Below are 13,202 nucleotides of genomic sequence, written 5' to 3' on the forward strand. Positions count from 1 at the left end.
CTTGTCCTAGGTCTTGTGTGGTGGGAAGGTCCTGGATTTGGGCCTCTGCACCTTGGCTGCAAATCCTGGTGACACGGAGACTGGGCTGATACATGGAAAAATGGGCTGGGGGCTGGGTTGTTCTTGTCTCTCCCATCTTTTGGCACAAAATGAGGCCTCTGGCGGCAAGACTGAGCTCTGGAGAGTATCCCACAGCTCTCCCTGGGGTTAGCCTCTCAGTCTCTGGCACCGGAGTGGTCGCACTCTCTGCCACAGACTTTGGCATCTCAAGTCCTTGGGGCCGTTTTCCTGCTTTGGGCCAAGGAGTTCTAGGGGCATTGCCTCTTAACACAGGTTCTACTTCCTGGTCCACCTGCCTTTTGTCCTCACTTCTGGGTCAGGCCCTGCCCTGAGGAATGCCTGCCACAGACAGGACGACGGGGATGAGGATGGGGGGCTGGTGCTCAGGGCCGGCGTGCCTCTCCTGCAAGGTAGAGGGGCTTCCCAGAGCAGGGTGACAGCTGTGCTGGAGGGAGCCCAGCAGCAGTCGGGATAGGGTTCCAAGAGACAGGAACAGCGGGGACAGAGCCATGGATGCCAGCAGTGTTGTGGGAATTAGTGGGAATTGGGACAAGGTTGGTTCCACTGAGGAGTGGAGACTGGTTTGGGAAAAGGGCTTGGGAGAGGCTGCTGAGGTTGGCCAGCTCTGTTGAGGCCTCTCGTTTTACCCCCCGAGCAAGTGAAGGGAGGTCGTGAGGTGTTTGAGCTGGAAGTGGTCAGATCCTGATCATGCAGTGGGATGCAGGAACGGGAGAAGGGACCTTGGGAGGTTTTCTGGTTCTGTAGGCGAGAGAGGCCAGGGTGGCCATGGAGGGGAGAGGCGGGAAGGACAGTCCTCGGGGCCCGGAAGCAGGAGGACAGGGCATGGGGAACCGGGGGTTTGGGTCTTGGCTGCTGGGTGGCCAGCGGCATTAGCAAGGGATGGGGGTGTTTTGTCCTCCCTCCCTTTTCAGAGGGGAGGCAGGAATCAGGTTTTCTTGTAACATCTGCCTGGATTTGGGGTCCGTGTAACACTGGCCTTGAGAATGAGTTGGGATGTGTTCTCTCCTATTTCCTGGGTCAGTTTATAGAGCTGGTATTAATTCTTAACTAGTAAGTAGCATTCCCCAGTGAAAGCATCTGGACCTGGAGTTTTCATTGTGAGAAGGTTTTTAATGATGAATTCAGTTATTTTGGTAGATACAGGACTAGTGAGGTTTTTCACTTTCATCTTGAGTGAGTTTTGGGGATTTGTGCTTTCGAGACATTGCTCCATTTCCCCTGAACTATGGAATTTGGGGACATTGGTTTGTGTGCCGTGTACCCTTACTGTTTAACATCGGTAGGGCCTCTAGTGATGTGTCCTTTTTGGGGGACTCTGTCTTTTTTCTGGGTGAATCTGGAGAGAGATAGAGGAGTTTTATTGGTTGTTAAAACAACCAGCATTTGATGTCATTGGGTTTTATCTGCTTTCACTTCTTTTTGTTCATGGCCTTATTTTTATTACTTCCTGTTGCTTGTTTTGGACTTAATTTGCTTTCTTAACGTAGAAACTTAGATTATTGATTTGAGACCTTCTTTTCTAACCTAAGCGTTTAGTACTATTTATTTCTGTCTGCACACTACTTTTAGGTGTACTCCACAAATTTGATATGTGTGATTTCATTTAGTTCAAAATATTTTCTAATTTCTCTTCAGCCTTCCTCTTGGACCACAGGTTGCTTAGAAGTACGTTGTTTAATTTCCAAGTATCTGGAGATTTTTTTTCTGGACATGGTTCCGTTATTGGTTCCTGGCTTAATTCTGGTAGGGTCAGAAAACATACTTTGTGTGCTCACAGTACTTTTGTTAAGATTTATTTTATGGCTGGGAACTGGGGAATGTTCCGTGTGGACTTGCACATGTGTTTTCATGCTCTTGGGTTGAGAATGTTAACTGAAATGTCAGGGAAAAAAACAAACCAGAAACGTGTCAGTTAGCTTAATTCGGAGGATGGCGTGGCTGGGGCCTTCTCTGTTCTTGCTGACGGGCTTTACCAGCCACTGGGAGAGAGTCGCCGGGTCCGCAGCGGAAACTGTGGATGTTTCCACTGTCCTTCGGTTCTCAGTTTTGCTTCATACACTCTAAAGCTTGGTTTTTAGGTTCACACAGGTTGAGGGCTCTCGTGTCTTCTCAGTCATTCGATCCTTTTCTCATTATGCCATGTCCCTCTGCTTCCTGACACTGTTCCTGTTTCCAAAGTCTCCACTTTCTCAACACCAGCCGCTGCAGCTTTCTTTCTGTTAGTGTTTGCGTGGTACAGTCCCCCCACCCCACTGTTTTACTTTAATCTTCTGTCATTGTGTTTAACATAGGGTTGGTGGACCTCATGTGAGTCAGCGCTTATTTCTTATCCAATCCGACTATGTCTTTTAGTTGGTGTGTTTAGACCATTTATATTTAATGTAATGACTGATGGCAATTGCATTTCGCTCTTCTGTTCCGTTATTTGTCTTCCCTGTAGGCTTTATTCCTGTGTCCCCTTTTCTGCCTTCTTTTGGATTATTTGAATATGGAGATCAGTTTTTGACCTGCTGTATCCGAGATTCCTGTGGAGTGTTGAGGGGAGCTGACCACTACAGTCTTTCCTGGCTGAGGCTTAGAGACCCCCAAGTGGGGAGCAGCTTCTGCTCTGACCTCTGAAACAGGGTCTTCTGTGTCCCTGCAGACACATGCAGCCCTCAGACAGTCCACCTGGCTTCTCTGCCTGGGGCACTACTTAGGGCTTGCCTCTCGGTATAAGAGCCTCGTTCTGGAGAGGTGGAAGGCCAGACAGAACAGGAGCGAGGGGCAGGCTCCACAGGGGCTGGGGGGACATGGACTGGCAGCTCCACGGGGGCTGGGGGGGCAGGGGCAGGGGCTCTGTGTCATGGTGTTCTTTGCCTTGTGCCACAGGCAGCCGAAGAAGGGCGGCAAGCAGGCATCAGCCTCCTACGACTCAGAGGAGGAGGAAGAGGGCCTGCCCATGAGCTACGACGAGAAACGCCAGCTCAGCCTGGACATCAACCGGCTGCCCGGGGAGAAGCTGGGCCGGGTGGTGCACATCATCCAGTCCCGGGAGCCCTCGCTCAGGGACTCCAATCCCGACGAGATCGAGATTGACTTTGAGACTCTGAAACCCACCACTTTGCGGGAGCTAGAGAGATACGTCAAGTCTTGTTTACAGAAAAAGCAAAGGAAGCCATTCTGTAAGTCATGGGGGCAGAACACTGTGCTCGCTGTCCCTACCCTCTCCCCTGATTGCCCTCCTCCCCTCTCCTGCAGGCCTGGGGGGAAAGCCAGGCCATGGGGCGGGTCCCTGCCCTTGCCTGTTCACGTGCCCCAGAGACACCTTTCTGTGTTCAGCCAGGCCCTTCTTCCCTGCTCTTGGTCAGGCCTTCGTCCCGAGCCTTCCTGAGGCCCGTTTGGGACCAGGGCTTGCAGGTGACCTCTTGATGGTCCACTGCCAGGGCAGAACGTTCCCCTTTGCCTGGAGTTGAGGGTCCAGAGACCTCCCAGGACAGATGTCGGCACTGGCCCAGGCTTGTCCTGGAAGTCAGTGACTTCACTGGGTGGGGACCAGGCGCTGCCTGGGGCAGTGGGTCCTGGGGAGTGAGAAGGGCAGGCCCAAGGCAGCCCCCAGCTGCCGGAGAGCTGGACAGCGGCCCCAGGAAACAGCCAGGGTGCACCTAGGCCTGCGTGTGGCCCTCTCAGTGGGCTTCCTCGCCTTCTCGGAGGGGTCAGTTGCTTCCTCCTGGATGTCCCGGGAACCCCACAGTCAGCTGCGCTGACCCTTGGTAAGTTCTCCTGGGACTCAGAGGTGGTGGCCTCCCTGCTGAGGCTGAGGGAGAGCCGCATCCGTGCGGGAGGAGACACCTGCGAGTTTTGCACCTGCGAGCCGGGGCGGCAGCCCTGCGGGGCCCAGTGAGCACCCGGGAGGGCTGGTGGCCCCCGAGGCCGCCCGGCTGAGCTCCTGGGGTGGCGGCCGGCCAGCTCAGCTCTGTGCTCCTCTGCAGCCACGAGCGGGAAGAAGCAGGCAGCCAAGTCGAAGGAGGAGTTAGCTCAGGAAAAGAAGAAGGAGTTAGAGAAGCGGCTGCAGGACGTGAGCGGACAGCTGAGCAACAACAAGAAGCCGGCCAAGAAAGGTACCTGTCTGCTACCCTCTGCTCCGCGGGGCGGGGCGGAGTGGGCGTGGAGGCGGGTGGGGTGTGGGCGTGGCAGAAGGCGGGGCTGGCTGGTGGGGCGGGGGGAAGTGGGCGGGGCTTGGGCTGCAGACCCCGCCTTCAGTCTGGGGCTTCAGCTGGGTAGCCGCGTGCCCTTAGATGACACTCTTGACACCCTGAAACCCCAAGTCCTTTGGGTCTCCCTCCTGCAGGGAGGTTGAGCCCATGGGCAGCGTGTGTGAGAGTTCCCCCTGCCAGAACTGCCCAGCACCCCCGCAGAGGACTTTCTGGAAGGGCCTAGCTGTGGTCTTTGCGGGTGGACCCCGTGGCTTGAGAGGGACTGGGGTCCTGACCCCTGGCATCAGGCTTTCTGGCTGTCCCCAGGCAGGAGAGACGTTCCAACTCCCTGCCCCCAGACCCTGTGCTTTGTGGATGGAGGGCTCTTACTTTAGGTGAGCAGGTGATTTGACTGCTGCTCTCGTTCCTCTGGAGCCACGAGAAAGGGCAGATCCCATTTTCCCAGCCCCAGGTAGTGAGCGGTCAGAGTCGTCAGCCACGGGGGGTAGCTGGATGCTGGGCCCTGCCTGCTCCAAGCAGGGAGAGTCCCCTCTGGTTTCCCCTGGGAAGGGCAGAGTAGGTGCTATCTTCAAACTGCTGACCTCCCCCCTCGCCGCACCGGTTTCTCGTGGCGGACTACTTTCGTGTTTTCTAGACTCGCGTATTTCGATAGTTTGTGAGCCTCTGCGCCGTTTTTACCCACACTTCCGATTCCAGATGTGTGGGCTTTTGCTCACGCCAGCTCTGCAGTCCCAACTCCAGGTGGGGTCCGGTGATTCAGTTCCTTTCCGACGCTGCTGGCTTAGGGTTAGCCCAGAGCCCACAGGTGGAAGGCTCACCCCCACAAGACCACCCTTCTCCCAGACGCCAGCTGCAAGTCCGTGGCCCGCCTTACCACTGACCAGCAGGCTGTGTACGGGGGCTCCCATGCTCAGACCTCTGCTCAGACCTAATGCTTGCTAGGAAGCACTTGTACTTGCCACGTACAGCGTTGTCAGGAGCAGCAAATGGAAGAGGCGCAGGGAGAGGCATGGTGGGGCGTGCAGCTTCCCTCCCCTCTCTGGGCATGCCACCTTCCCCGCATGTCCGTGTGCCCCTGAGCCCAGAAGCTCAGCATCGAGAGTGTCCTGGTGCTCCATCTCCCGCAGCCTCTCTGCCCGCAGCTCCCAGCCCCAATCCCGCGGTTTTCCTGGTGACCGGCCATCCCGAGTCACTTGTGAGCCTAAACTCAGGTGTGAGCCACAGGGGGCTCCTTGTAAATAAGCAGACATTCCACTCACTCCGGGGGTGCCAGGGGTTCTCGGAGCACTGCACCTGGAGCCCGGACAAAGGCCAGATGCATTTCTTTACCGTCCAGTACCCTCGCGAGTGCAGGCTTGCGTCCCACCGAACCTCTGTTAATGCTGGCGGAGCGACTGAGTGTGGAAACGGGGGGGGGGGGGGGTGCCGAGGCTCGCGACGTGTTGGTGGTGCTCCGAAGAGCTTGGCCGGTGAGCGTGGGGCTGTGTGGGGGCGCGCTTCTCACCTACCGCGTCTCCCCCAGAGAAGGCGGGCTCTGCGCCCTCGGGAGGGCCGTCCCGGCTCAGCAGCAGCAGCTCCTCCGGGTCCGGGAGCAGCAGTTCCAGCGGATCCAGCTCGGACAGCAGCGACTCAGAATGAGCTCTGCACTCACAGAACAGAACAGAACCAGCGACGTCGCACACGCCGAAACTCTGCAGTGTTCCCTTCTCTGGTTAATATACTACTTTCGTTCCACGGTGTGCAGGTTTCTTTTTAACTCAGTGTTATGGTATCTTCCAGTTTTTGCTTTAATAGGTCAAAGATCTTTCTCGTGTGTCCGTGAGGCTTTATGAGCAGGGGTGAGACCGCGTAAAGTCCTTTCCTCGTAACTGAGTTCAGTTGCTTGGAGATGGCAACTTCCAACGCTGACCTGATGACCGTAGAAAACCGTGTCGGATGGGATCTGAAGTTTCTTGCAAAAACTCCTTTCTTAGGCCCGACCTGGTCTGTAGCCCCAGAAAGACTTGTTGGAAAGGACGTTTCTCTGAGATGGTACCATACTGAAGGCTGTCAGCTTTGCGAATAGGTGTTGTCTCTGCCCTTCGACTCCCCCGTGCTCAGCCCTGCTGCGGCCAGGCTTGCCTCTTGCTGCGGGGGCCGAAGGTTGGGGGGCGGGGCCGTGGGCTCCAGTCCGGGCTTCTGCAGGGGAAGGTTGGGGAGAGGCAGGTGGGCGCAGAGGGAGGGGCGTCAGGAGCTCCCGGGAGGGAACACGGGGGCCGCCTGTGCCACGCGCAGCTTTCCATACACTGAAACTTTTACCTCAACTTAAAAAAAAAGGAAAAAAAGAAAAAAAAAAGAAAAGATTAAAAAAAAACAAAAACAAAAGGAGACTTTTTTTGTAAGGTTCAATTTTCTACGAAAGTCCAGCCCCATGTGTGTCCCCAACCCGTGAGCTGCCGGTGCCGCACACTCTGGAGACCTTTCCCCGGTTTCGTGTATATAGGAACACTTTATTTATTAACATCATTGGTCGTTTTTTTTAAAAAAAGAAAAACAAAACTGCTAAAGAAATGCATTTAAAAAAAAAAAAAAAGCAGACACGCACACGCAGGCCTTTTATGTGGTTGGAAGGAGAGCCCCAGACCCTGCCCGGATGGCGGACTGTGACCTCCAGGTGCTGGCGTCCCGCCACCTGTGCCGGTGCTCAATCGCGCCTGCGCGCTCGCCCTTCCCCGCCTGCCCCGCGGCCCGTGTCTGTCTCCGTGTGCGCGCGGGGTCCGGACGCACAGGCACAGACAACTTCCAGCCGCAGCACATGCTCAGTCTTCGTTTTGTGTGTCGAGTTCTTTTGTACTCACTTCTGGTCTCTTTAGGACTGTTTTAAAAGAAATCAATTTAGGGAACCCCAGTTATATAATATAAACTTTGTAATCTGAAAGAAAAAAATGTATAGTAAATCTAAGTCTTGATTTTTAACTTTCTATTGTAAAAAAATAATAATAATAATATACAGAGTTTAACAGAAGGTTATGTTTTGGTTTTGTTTTTTTCCAGAGGCTGCCCTGCGGCCTTTGGGTACAGGGACACTGCCCGCCTGAACTCAGAGCATTGTGGCTTCAGCCACGAGTGCTGGGGGCCGGCCGGCCAGTCCTCCCCCCGCCCCCACGGGGCACCCCTCACCTCCCAGCCCCGAGGGCAGGAGCAGTGGCCTGGCCAGGCTCTCCCCAGGGGCAGGAGGAGCCTCTGGCCCACCCTCAGCCACAGGAGGCTTTGCTCCCGGAGGACCACTCCAGGCTCTCTGCTCAAGCATTTTCCCGTTAGCACAGAAATGACTGAGACAGGGTCTTCTCCCAGACCTTCCTGGGAGGACTTCCTGGAAGTGGGTGCTGGGGGCAGAGCTGGCCTTGGGTCTGATGGTGAGTTTCCAGGTGGACGGGGGGAACTGGCCATCGGTATCCGAGTAGGGGGCGCAGTCTTTACAAATTCTTAAAATGAAATCAGGTTCCCCCGGCCCTTAACGGTCACAGGTGCCCTTGCTGGACGTGGAACTGATGAGGCGGTCGGTGGGTGGCAGGTTACCATGTTTCTTATCTGCTGGTGATTCTGACGCCTGGTGAGTTTTGAGCCAGTTTGTTAAACTTTTCATTAAGTTTTGTTTATAATAAAAATATATGTGGATTTTTCAACTTGCCATTTTTTAGAGTTACCCTTGTGTTTCAAAGATGTTTTTCTAAGCAGATCTGTAACAGAATATTTAAACTAGGACTTTAATACGTGACATGATGGACGGCAAAGCAGGCTCTCGCTGGCCACGGGCAGCAAGCATGCCTCCCCGAGCAGGGGGTGCCGGGCCATGCGTGGGGGGCTCCTGGGGAGCACCTGTCCGGCTGCAGGCGTAGTAGGGGCGGTCACCTGCGTGAGCCCGGCACAGTGGAAGCATTTCAGATCACTTCACTGTCCGCTGGCTCTGCGGGAGACATGGGTTCCAGAACAACTCTGCCCCTCTCCCCTGCCCCTAGTGAGGCCGCCGGCCACCACGGCGCAGAGGGCTGCCGGCTGTCGGAGCAGTGTAGTTCGATGGTGCTGGTTTCTTAGGGCTTTCTGTGCAGACTTCAAAGCCGATGTCTCTTCTGAGTTCAGGTGAACGTCCTCAGTCCCCTCGAGGTCAGCCTGTGGGCATTTGCCGTCTCCACGTCTCTGTGCTGGGGAGACCGCAGTCGGACAGGCCAGGCTCTTGAGGCATGGAGAACCCGAGGGCGGCTTTCACGGCCTCTTCCCGAGGGAGAAGGAACCGTGCGGTTAGCAGGCTGGTCTCATGGGAGCCCCGGAGGCCCAGGGGACAGAGACTCCTGCTCGCGATGGGCGGTGTCATCTTGCGTACAAACTGTAAGATATGTTTTCTTTTCGTTTCTCTTTTTGTTCTTAAGCAACATCACGTCTGTGACAGCTCTTTGGGGAAAACACCCCCCGGAGAAAGGATGCGTTCCCCCCAAGTGTAGCCTGTCCCTCAATACTGACATCACGCTTCCAGAAGTTTTTCTTTTTTATATTTAAAATGTTACTTTTCTGTATGATGTGCATGCAAGTTTACGGTAACTTTTCTTACTTTTTAGTGCCGTTTCTAGTATATTCCTGTAAATGTCAGTTACTGAAAATTGAGTCCAATGTAAGTAGTTTTAGCTCGTTTATTGCAATGCTGGCCTCAACACACAGAATAAAAACGGTAGAAAGTACTCTTTGATGTTTCTGGTAATCATAGACCCTTCTCCTGGGGCGTTTGTTTTGTTTTCATAATAAAACAAAAAAAAACAAAAACAAAAAGGTGCCCGTGTGTGCCTTTGCTTGTGCTTTCTGGTGGTTCCCGGCCTCGCAAACGCGCGTGTGGAGGTGTCGCGTAGGCCGTCCGCTGCCCTCGGGGGCTCCTCGTGGATCACACCCTGGGACGTTCAGCCGCCGAAGCAGCCCAGCTCCTCAGCCTGGGCAGGAGGGCACCAGGATTTGGGGGACGTCACCATAGCCTTTCTCTTCCCCTGAATGGTCTCTAGAACAAGCAGCCGTCTTTGTAGAAGCACAGCCTGGGTCACACTGGGTCTCACTCGCTGTTCCCTCCTCCCTGTGCAGATGCCTCCCCTGGCGCTCCGGCTGCGTGGGGGCTGGTTCCAGGGCGGGTTGCCAGCAGCAGGCAGCAGACACTCTCCTGCGGGCACAGCCGCCTATCTGCTGGAGTTTTCCAGCATTCCGTAGAGCCCAGCAGAGGAGAGGCTTCTGCAAGGAATGGTCGGCAGATGGGTGCTCTGATACTGTTTTTTTGAGCAGTCGTGGCTGTTAGCGCCTGTCTCGACAGCACCTTCCCTCCCACCCCCTGACTGTCAGCAGGCGCACCCTTCCAGCATCCTCTTAGCACGTGCCATCCTCGTCCGGACTCTTACCCTCTTTCATCTAGGCTGACCTCCCTAAGGATGGGGACTGGGCTGTGTCCACCTCCGTGGCCCCAGCCCCGGCCTGGGAAACCAGCCGCAGGGCTTCCCTCCAACAGATGGTGGCTTCCTATGCTCTAAGCAGCTTAGCGCCTGCTGTCCTATGGATGGCCGCTGCATGTCGGTCCCCTGCACACCCTGATCTGTGCAGACACCGGCCATGGCCAGTGCTGTCTTCCCAGGTGCTCTCCATGCCTGGGGTTGGAGTAACCAGCACCTGTTCTCAGGGGGATCTGAGGCACGCACCAGTGGCAGGGGCACTCCAGATGAGTCTGCAGTTTGCTTTCTTCCCGAGCAGGACTTACTGAACTGCAAGGACGTCGTGCGAACGGTCTCCTGGGTAATCCCAGTGTCAGGGCGGCCAGACACAGGCAGGTCTTACTCGGTGGAGACGGGGCAAGCTTTCCTCTTCAACACCAGGAGGAGACTTGGGAAACGTGACTTCAAACCTCCCGACCCACGCAGCAGGCAAGCCTAGGGTCCATGGCTAAGACCAGGCCTCTGGCTGGACATTCGGGGAGCGAACTCTGACCCAGCAGTTTCGCTTCCAGGAGGCTTGCTAAGGAACTTGCACACCCACAAAAAGAACCAGGTCCGACGAAGCCCAGGACACGCTGTGTGTAGGGCAGCCACAGGAGCATCTCGTGGGCTCACGGGAGTGCTGCCAGTCAGACATTCAAAGCATGACATAGATGTCCGTCTGGACAGCTGGGCAAGAAGAAACCCTCAGGACGAGATGCGCAGTGCCGGCCGTGCCTTTAGAACCCTGCACGACGGCATGCGCAGAGCTGCTGCTCACGGCTGCCTGTGGAGGACGCTCCTGTTCTTCATGGATTTCTGTAACAGGGTTTGTAGCAATCATGAGATTCTGTTGTTGCAAGAACATAACCTAAATCCGACTTACGGTACGAACGAACAGATAAGAGTGAAGAAGGAAGGAGTCCCCCAAAGCATATTTATTTAGAAAAATCGGCTTTGACAAAAGATATCCCCACATTTGCAGAGCCACGCAGACGTCCCTTAAAGCCGAAGGCAGGTCCATTGCAAATGCCAAACGGTCCACGTGGGGCCGCTGCAGGGGCTGCACGGGGCTGCGAGATCCCGTCGGAAATCTCTGTAAGCAGCTGACGTGAAACTTGAAAATACATCTTGGTTTCCTTACTGTTGTTTGGATGCCTCTGCATGCTTGCCCCCAAGTATGTGGAAGCTGGCATAGAAGCTTCTAGAAGCTACTGCAGTGCATCGCACACAATTCCTGTTTTCGTCGTCGAAGGCCCTGCTACGAGGCTGCTGCTGGCCCCTTACTCCCACCTGGCCCCGCCGGCCACGCTTGGCCATACCTGACCTGACGCTGGTTCCTTCATCTTTTTTGGTCTGTCCTGTTCTTTACCAGGCAGAAGGCAATCCTGGAGACAACCTAGAAAGTTCTGAAAAGGTCTGGAGCCAGGGTTGTCCCTCTTGCTTGGGCCTCTTGGAAACATAAGAGAAAAGCCACATCTAGCTGTGTCCCCACCGGTGCCTTGTCCCCAGCGCTGGCAGGGCTGCCACTGAGCCTGGGAGCCAGGTCCGCCGCTCGCGTGGTATGTGGAGAGGCCTCAGGAGCCCCTGTGAGCATTCTTGGCTTCTGGAAGCACAAGTGGGTCTCCTTGTTCACTGTCCAGAATCTCCCAGTAAGGCCTGGGGACCACCAAGGCCACTCGCTGAGTGCAACACGGCCTGATCTCCGCCCAGCTCAGCACCTGGGCCCAGGGTGTCTCACAGGAACTACATGATGGTACAGAACTTGGATCGGCCTGTGTCCCGAGAGACTCCGAGCTTGTGTCTGTCCCGGACCAGGATGGCCTCGTTTCCATACTGTGAGTACCACATGCTACGGCTCCTGCTCAGGTAGGTCCTGGGGGGCCCCGATTCCAGCTGTTGCTGCTGCTGCTGCCAGATGAGCAAGGACACGTCCCGGTACCGCAGCCGGGCGTAGCTTTCGGACAGAGCTTTCTCTGCCAGCGGCACACGGCCGCTCATCACTGGTCGGCAGCTCCCCACTCCCGGGTGCCTGCACGCCAGGCCTCTCTGAGCCAGTCGTCAGCGTGGACAGCCGCACCCTGCTTTACACTATGGACACTCATCAGCTGCCTTGTGAGCTGCTGGGGCTGAGGACCCCTTATTTAACTCAGTGGTAAAAACCACGGACTCAGGCCAGGTGTAGGCAACACTTCAGGAGCGCGGCATTGCAAGGGAACTGGAGAGGAGCCTGGGGCACCGTGGAGACATCCAAGGACCCCCGAGCAGTGCAGTGGAGCCCTGGCCCCCGCTTTATCAGACGTGCGGCTGCCAGGGGTGAGATTCCCACCCGGGGGCCCCTGGCCAGGTGTGGACTGCGATTCCAACACCACAGCCCAGCCCACTCAACTGGAACCAATGCATCTGGTGCCCTGCATGCAAGGACATCGCACAGCTGGACAGATGTTGACCTCTGTCTCCATAACTGCCCGCCCAGATGCAAGCCTCCGTCGGCTTCCGGCACCACGGGGCCGCTCTGATGGAGCCAGCGTCCGCCCAGTCGCGCGTCAGCTCTCGCCAGGCTGATGCTACAAAGAAATGAACACACTGTCAGGTGCGGGGAGACGGCCCAGCATCGAGGGGAGGCTTTGCGGCGCCCAGTCTTGGCTCTTTGGGGATCACAGCCTCTAGCCAAGCTACTGGCATCTGGCACAACCTAACCTGCTGTCCCTCGACCCAGACTGTGAACCTGCGTTTAAGAGGCAGACCCGTGACCCCTCCCAGTGCCTTTATGAACGAACGGGGCTCCTAGGGGAGCCGTCTGTGGGCGCGCCAGTGTCGAGATCTGGGAAATGAAGTCCCAAGAACCTGAGCGGGCGCAGGTTTCGGGACCGGTCCAGCAAGCGCCCGGCCGGAGAGGGGGTTCGCTCAGGCTGCTGAAGGGGGCTCAGGACTCACCCGGCCACCAGGGCCCTTTCTGCTTCAGGCAGCCGGAGGCCCCTGGGCGGACAGGGGGAATGGACAGGAAATGATGCGGAAACCAAGCACGAAGCATCCACTAACCGCCCCCCCGCCATGCTTTCCCAGGCTGCAGGATTTCTGCGCGCCCCGTGCTCTGGTCACGCAGCCGCCGGTGGCTGCCACAGGTTCTCCCCAAGTCGCCGGGCCTGAGCCCAGGAGCCTGTCGGGGCACCTCTGGGTCCTCCTCCTACGGCCGCCTCGTGCCCGCGCTCTCCCTGTCACCCTGCCCACGTCTCCCATCGCCACCTGCGCCCATCGCCTCGCGCCTCAGTCCCCGCGACCCCCGCCGCAGACCCACTCCCCCCACCGCCGCCCTCTCCCGCCGCCTCCCGCCCCCCCACGCCCCTCACCGCCGCCGCCCCCCACCGCCCTCCCTCGCCTCCGTCACCCGCCCCCTCATCTCCGTCGGCCACATCGCCTCGGCCCCCGCCACCCGCCCCCAGCCGCAGAC

General features: G+C 56.7%; 2 protein-coding genes and 1 pseudogene across 3 annotated transcripts in view; 1 reads left to right on the forward strand and 2 right to left on the reverse strand.

Annotated features, from left to right (window-relative positions):
• The window catches only part of BRD3 (bromodomain containing 3), a 32,496-nt gene extending 25,215 nt beyond the window's left edge, over positions 1 to 7,281 (forward strand). For both annotated transcript variants that reach the window (XM_047699272.1, XM_047699273.1), the window contains exons 10-12: positions 2,953 to 3,245; positions 4,053 to 4,181; positions 5,800 to 7,281. In XM_047699272.1, the coding sequence (XP_047555228.1) occupies positions 2,953 to 3,245; positions 4,053 to 4,181; positions 5,800 to 5,915 (538 nt within the window). In that variant the 3' untranslated portion in view covers positions 5,916 to 7,281. The remainder of the gene's footprint in view (positions 1 to 2,952; positions 3,246 to 4,052; positions 4,182 to 5,799) is intronic.
• On the reverse strand, positions 6,753 to 13,083 carry LOC125083196 (uncharacterized; annotated as a pseudogene).
• Positions 10,654 to 11,914, reverse strand: BRD3OS (BRD3 opposite strand). Its single transcript, XM_047699278.1, has one exon. The coding sequence runs from the start codon at positions 11,750 to 11,752 to the stop codon at positions 11,498 to 11,500; it is 255 nt and encodes an 84-aa protein (XP_047555234.1). The 5' UTR covers positions 11,753 to 11,914; the 3' UTR covers positions 10,654 to 11,497.
• Positions 13,084 to 13,202: the final 119 nt, after the last annotated feature.

Source organism: Lutra lutra, chromosome 13 (assembly GCF_902655055.1).
Source record: "Lutra lutra chromosome 13, mLutLut1.2, whole genome shotgun sequence".
Classification (NCBI taxonomy): Eukaryota; Metazoa; Chordata; class Mammalia; order Carnivora; family Mustelidae; genus Lutra; species Lutra lutra.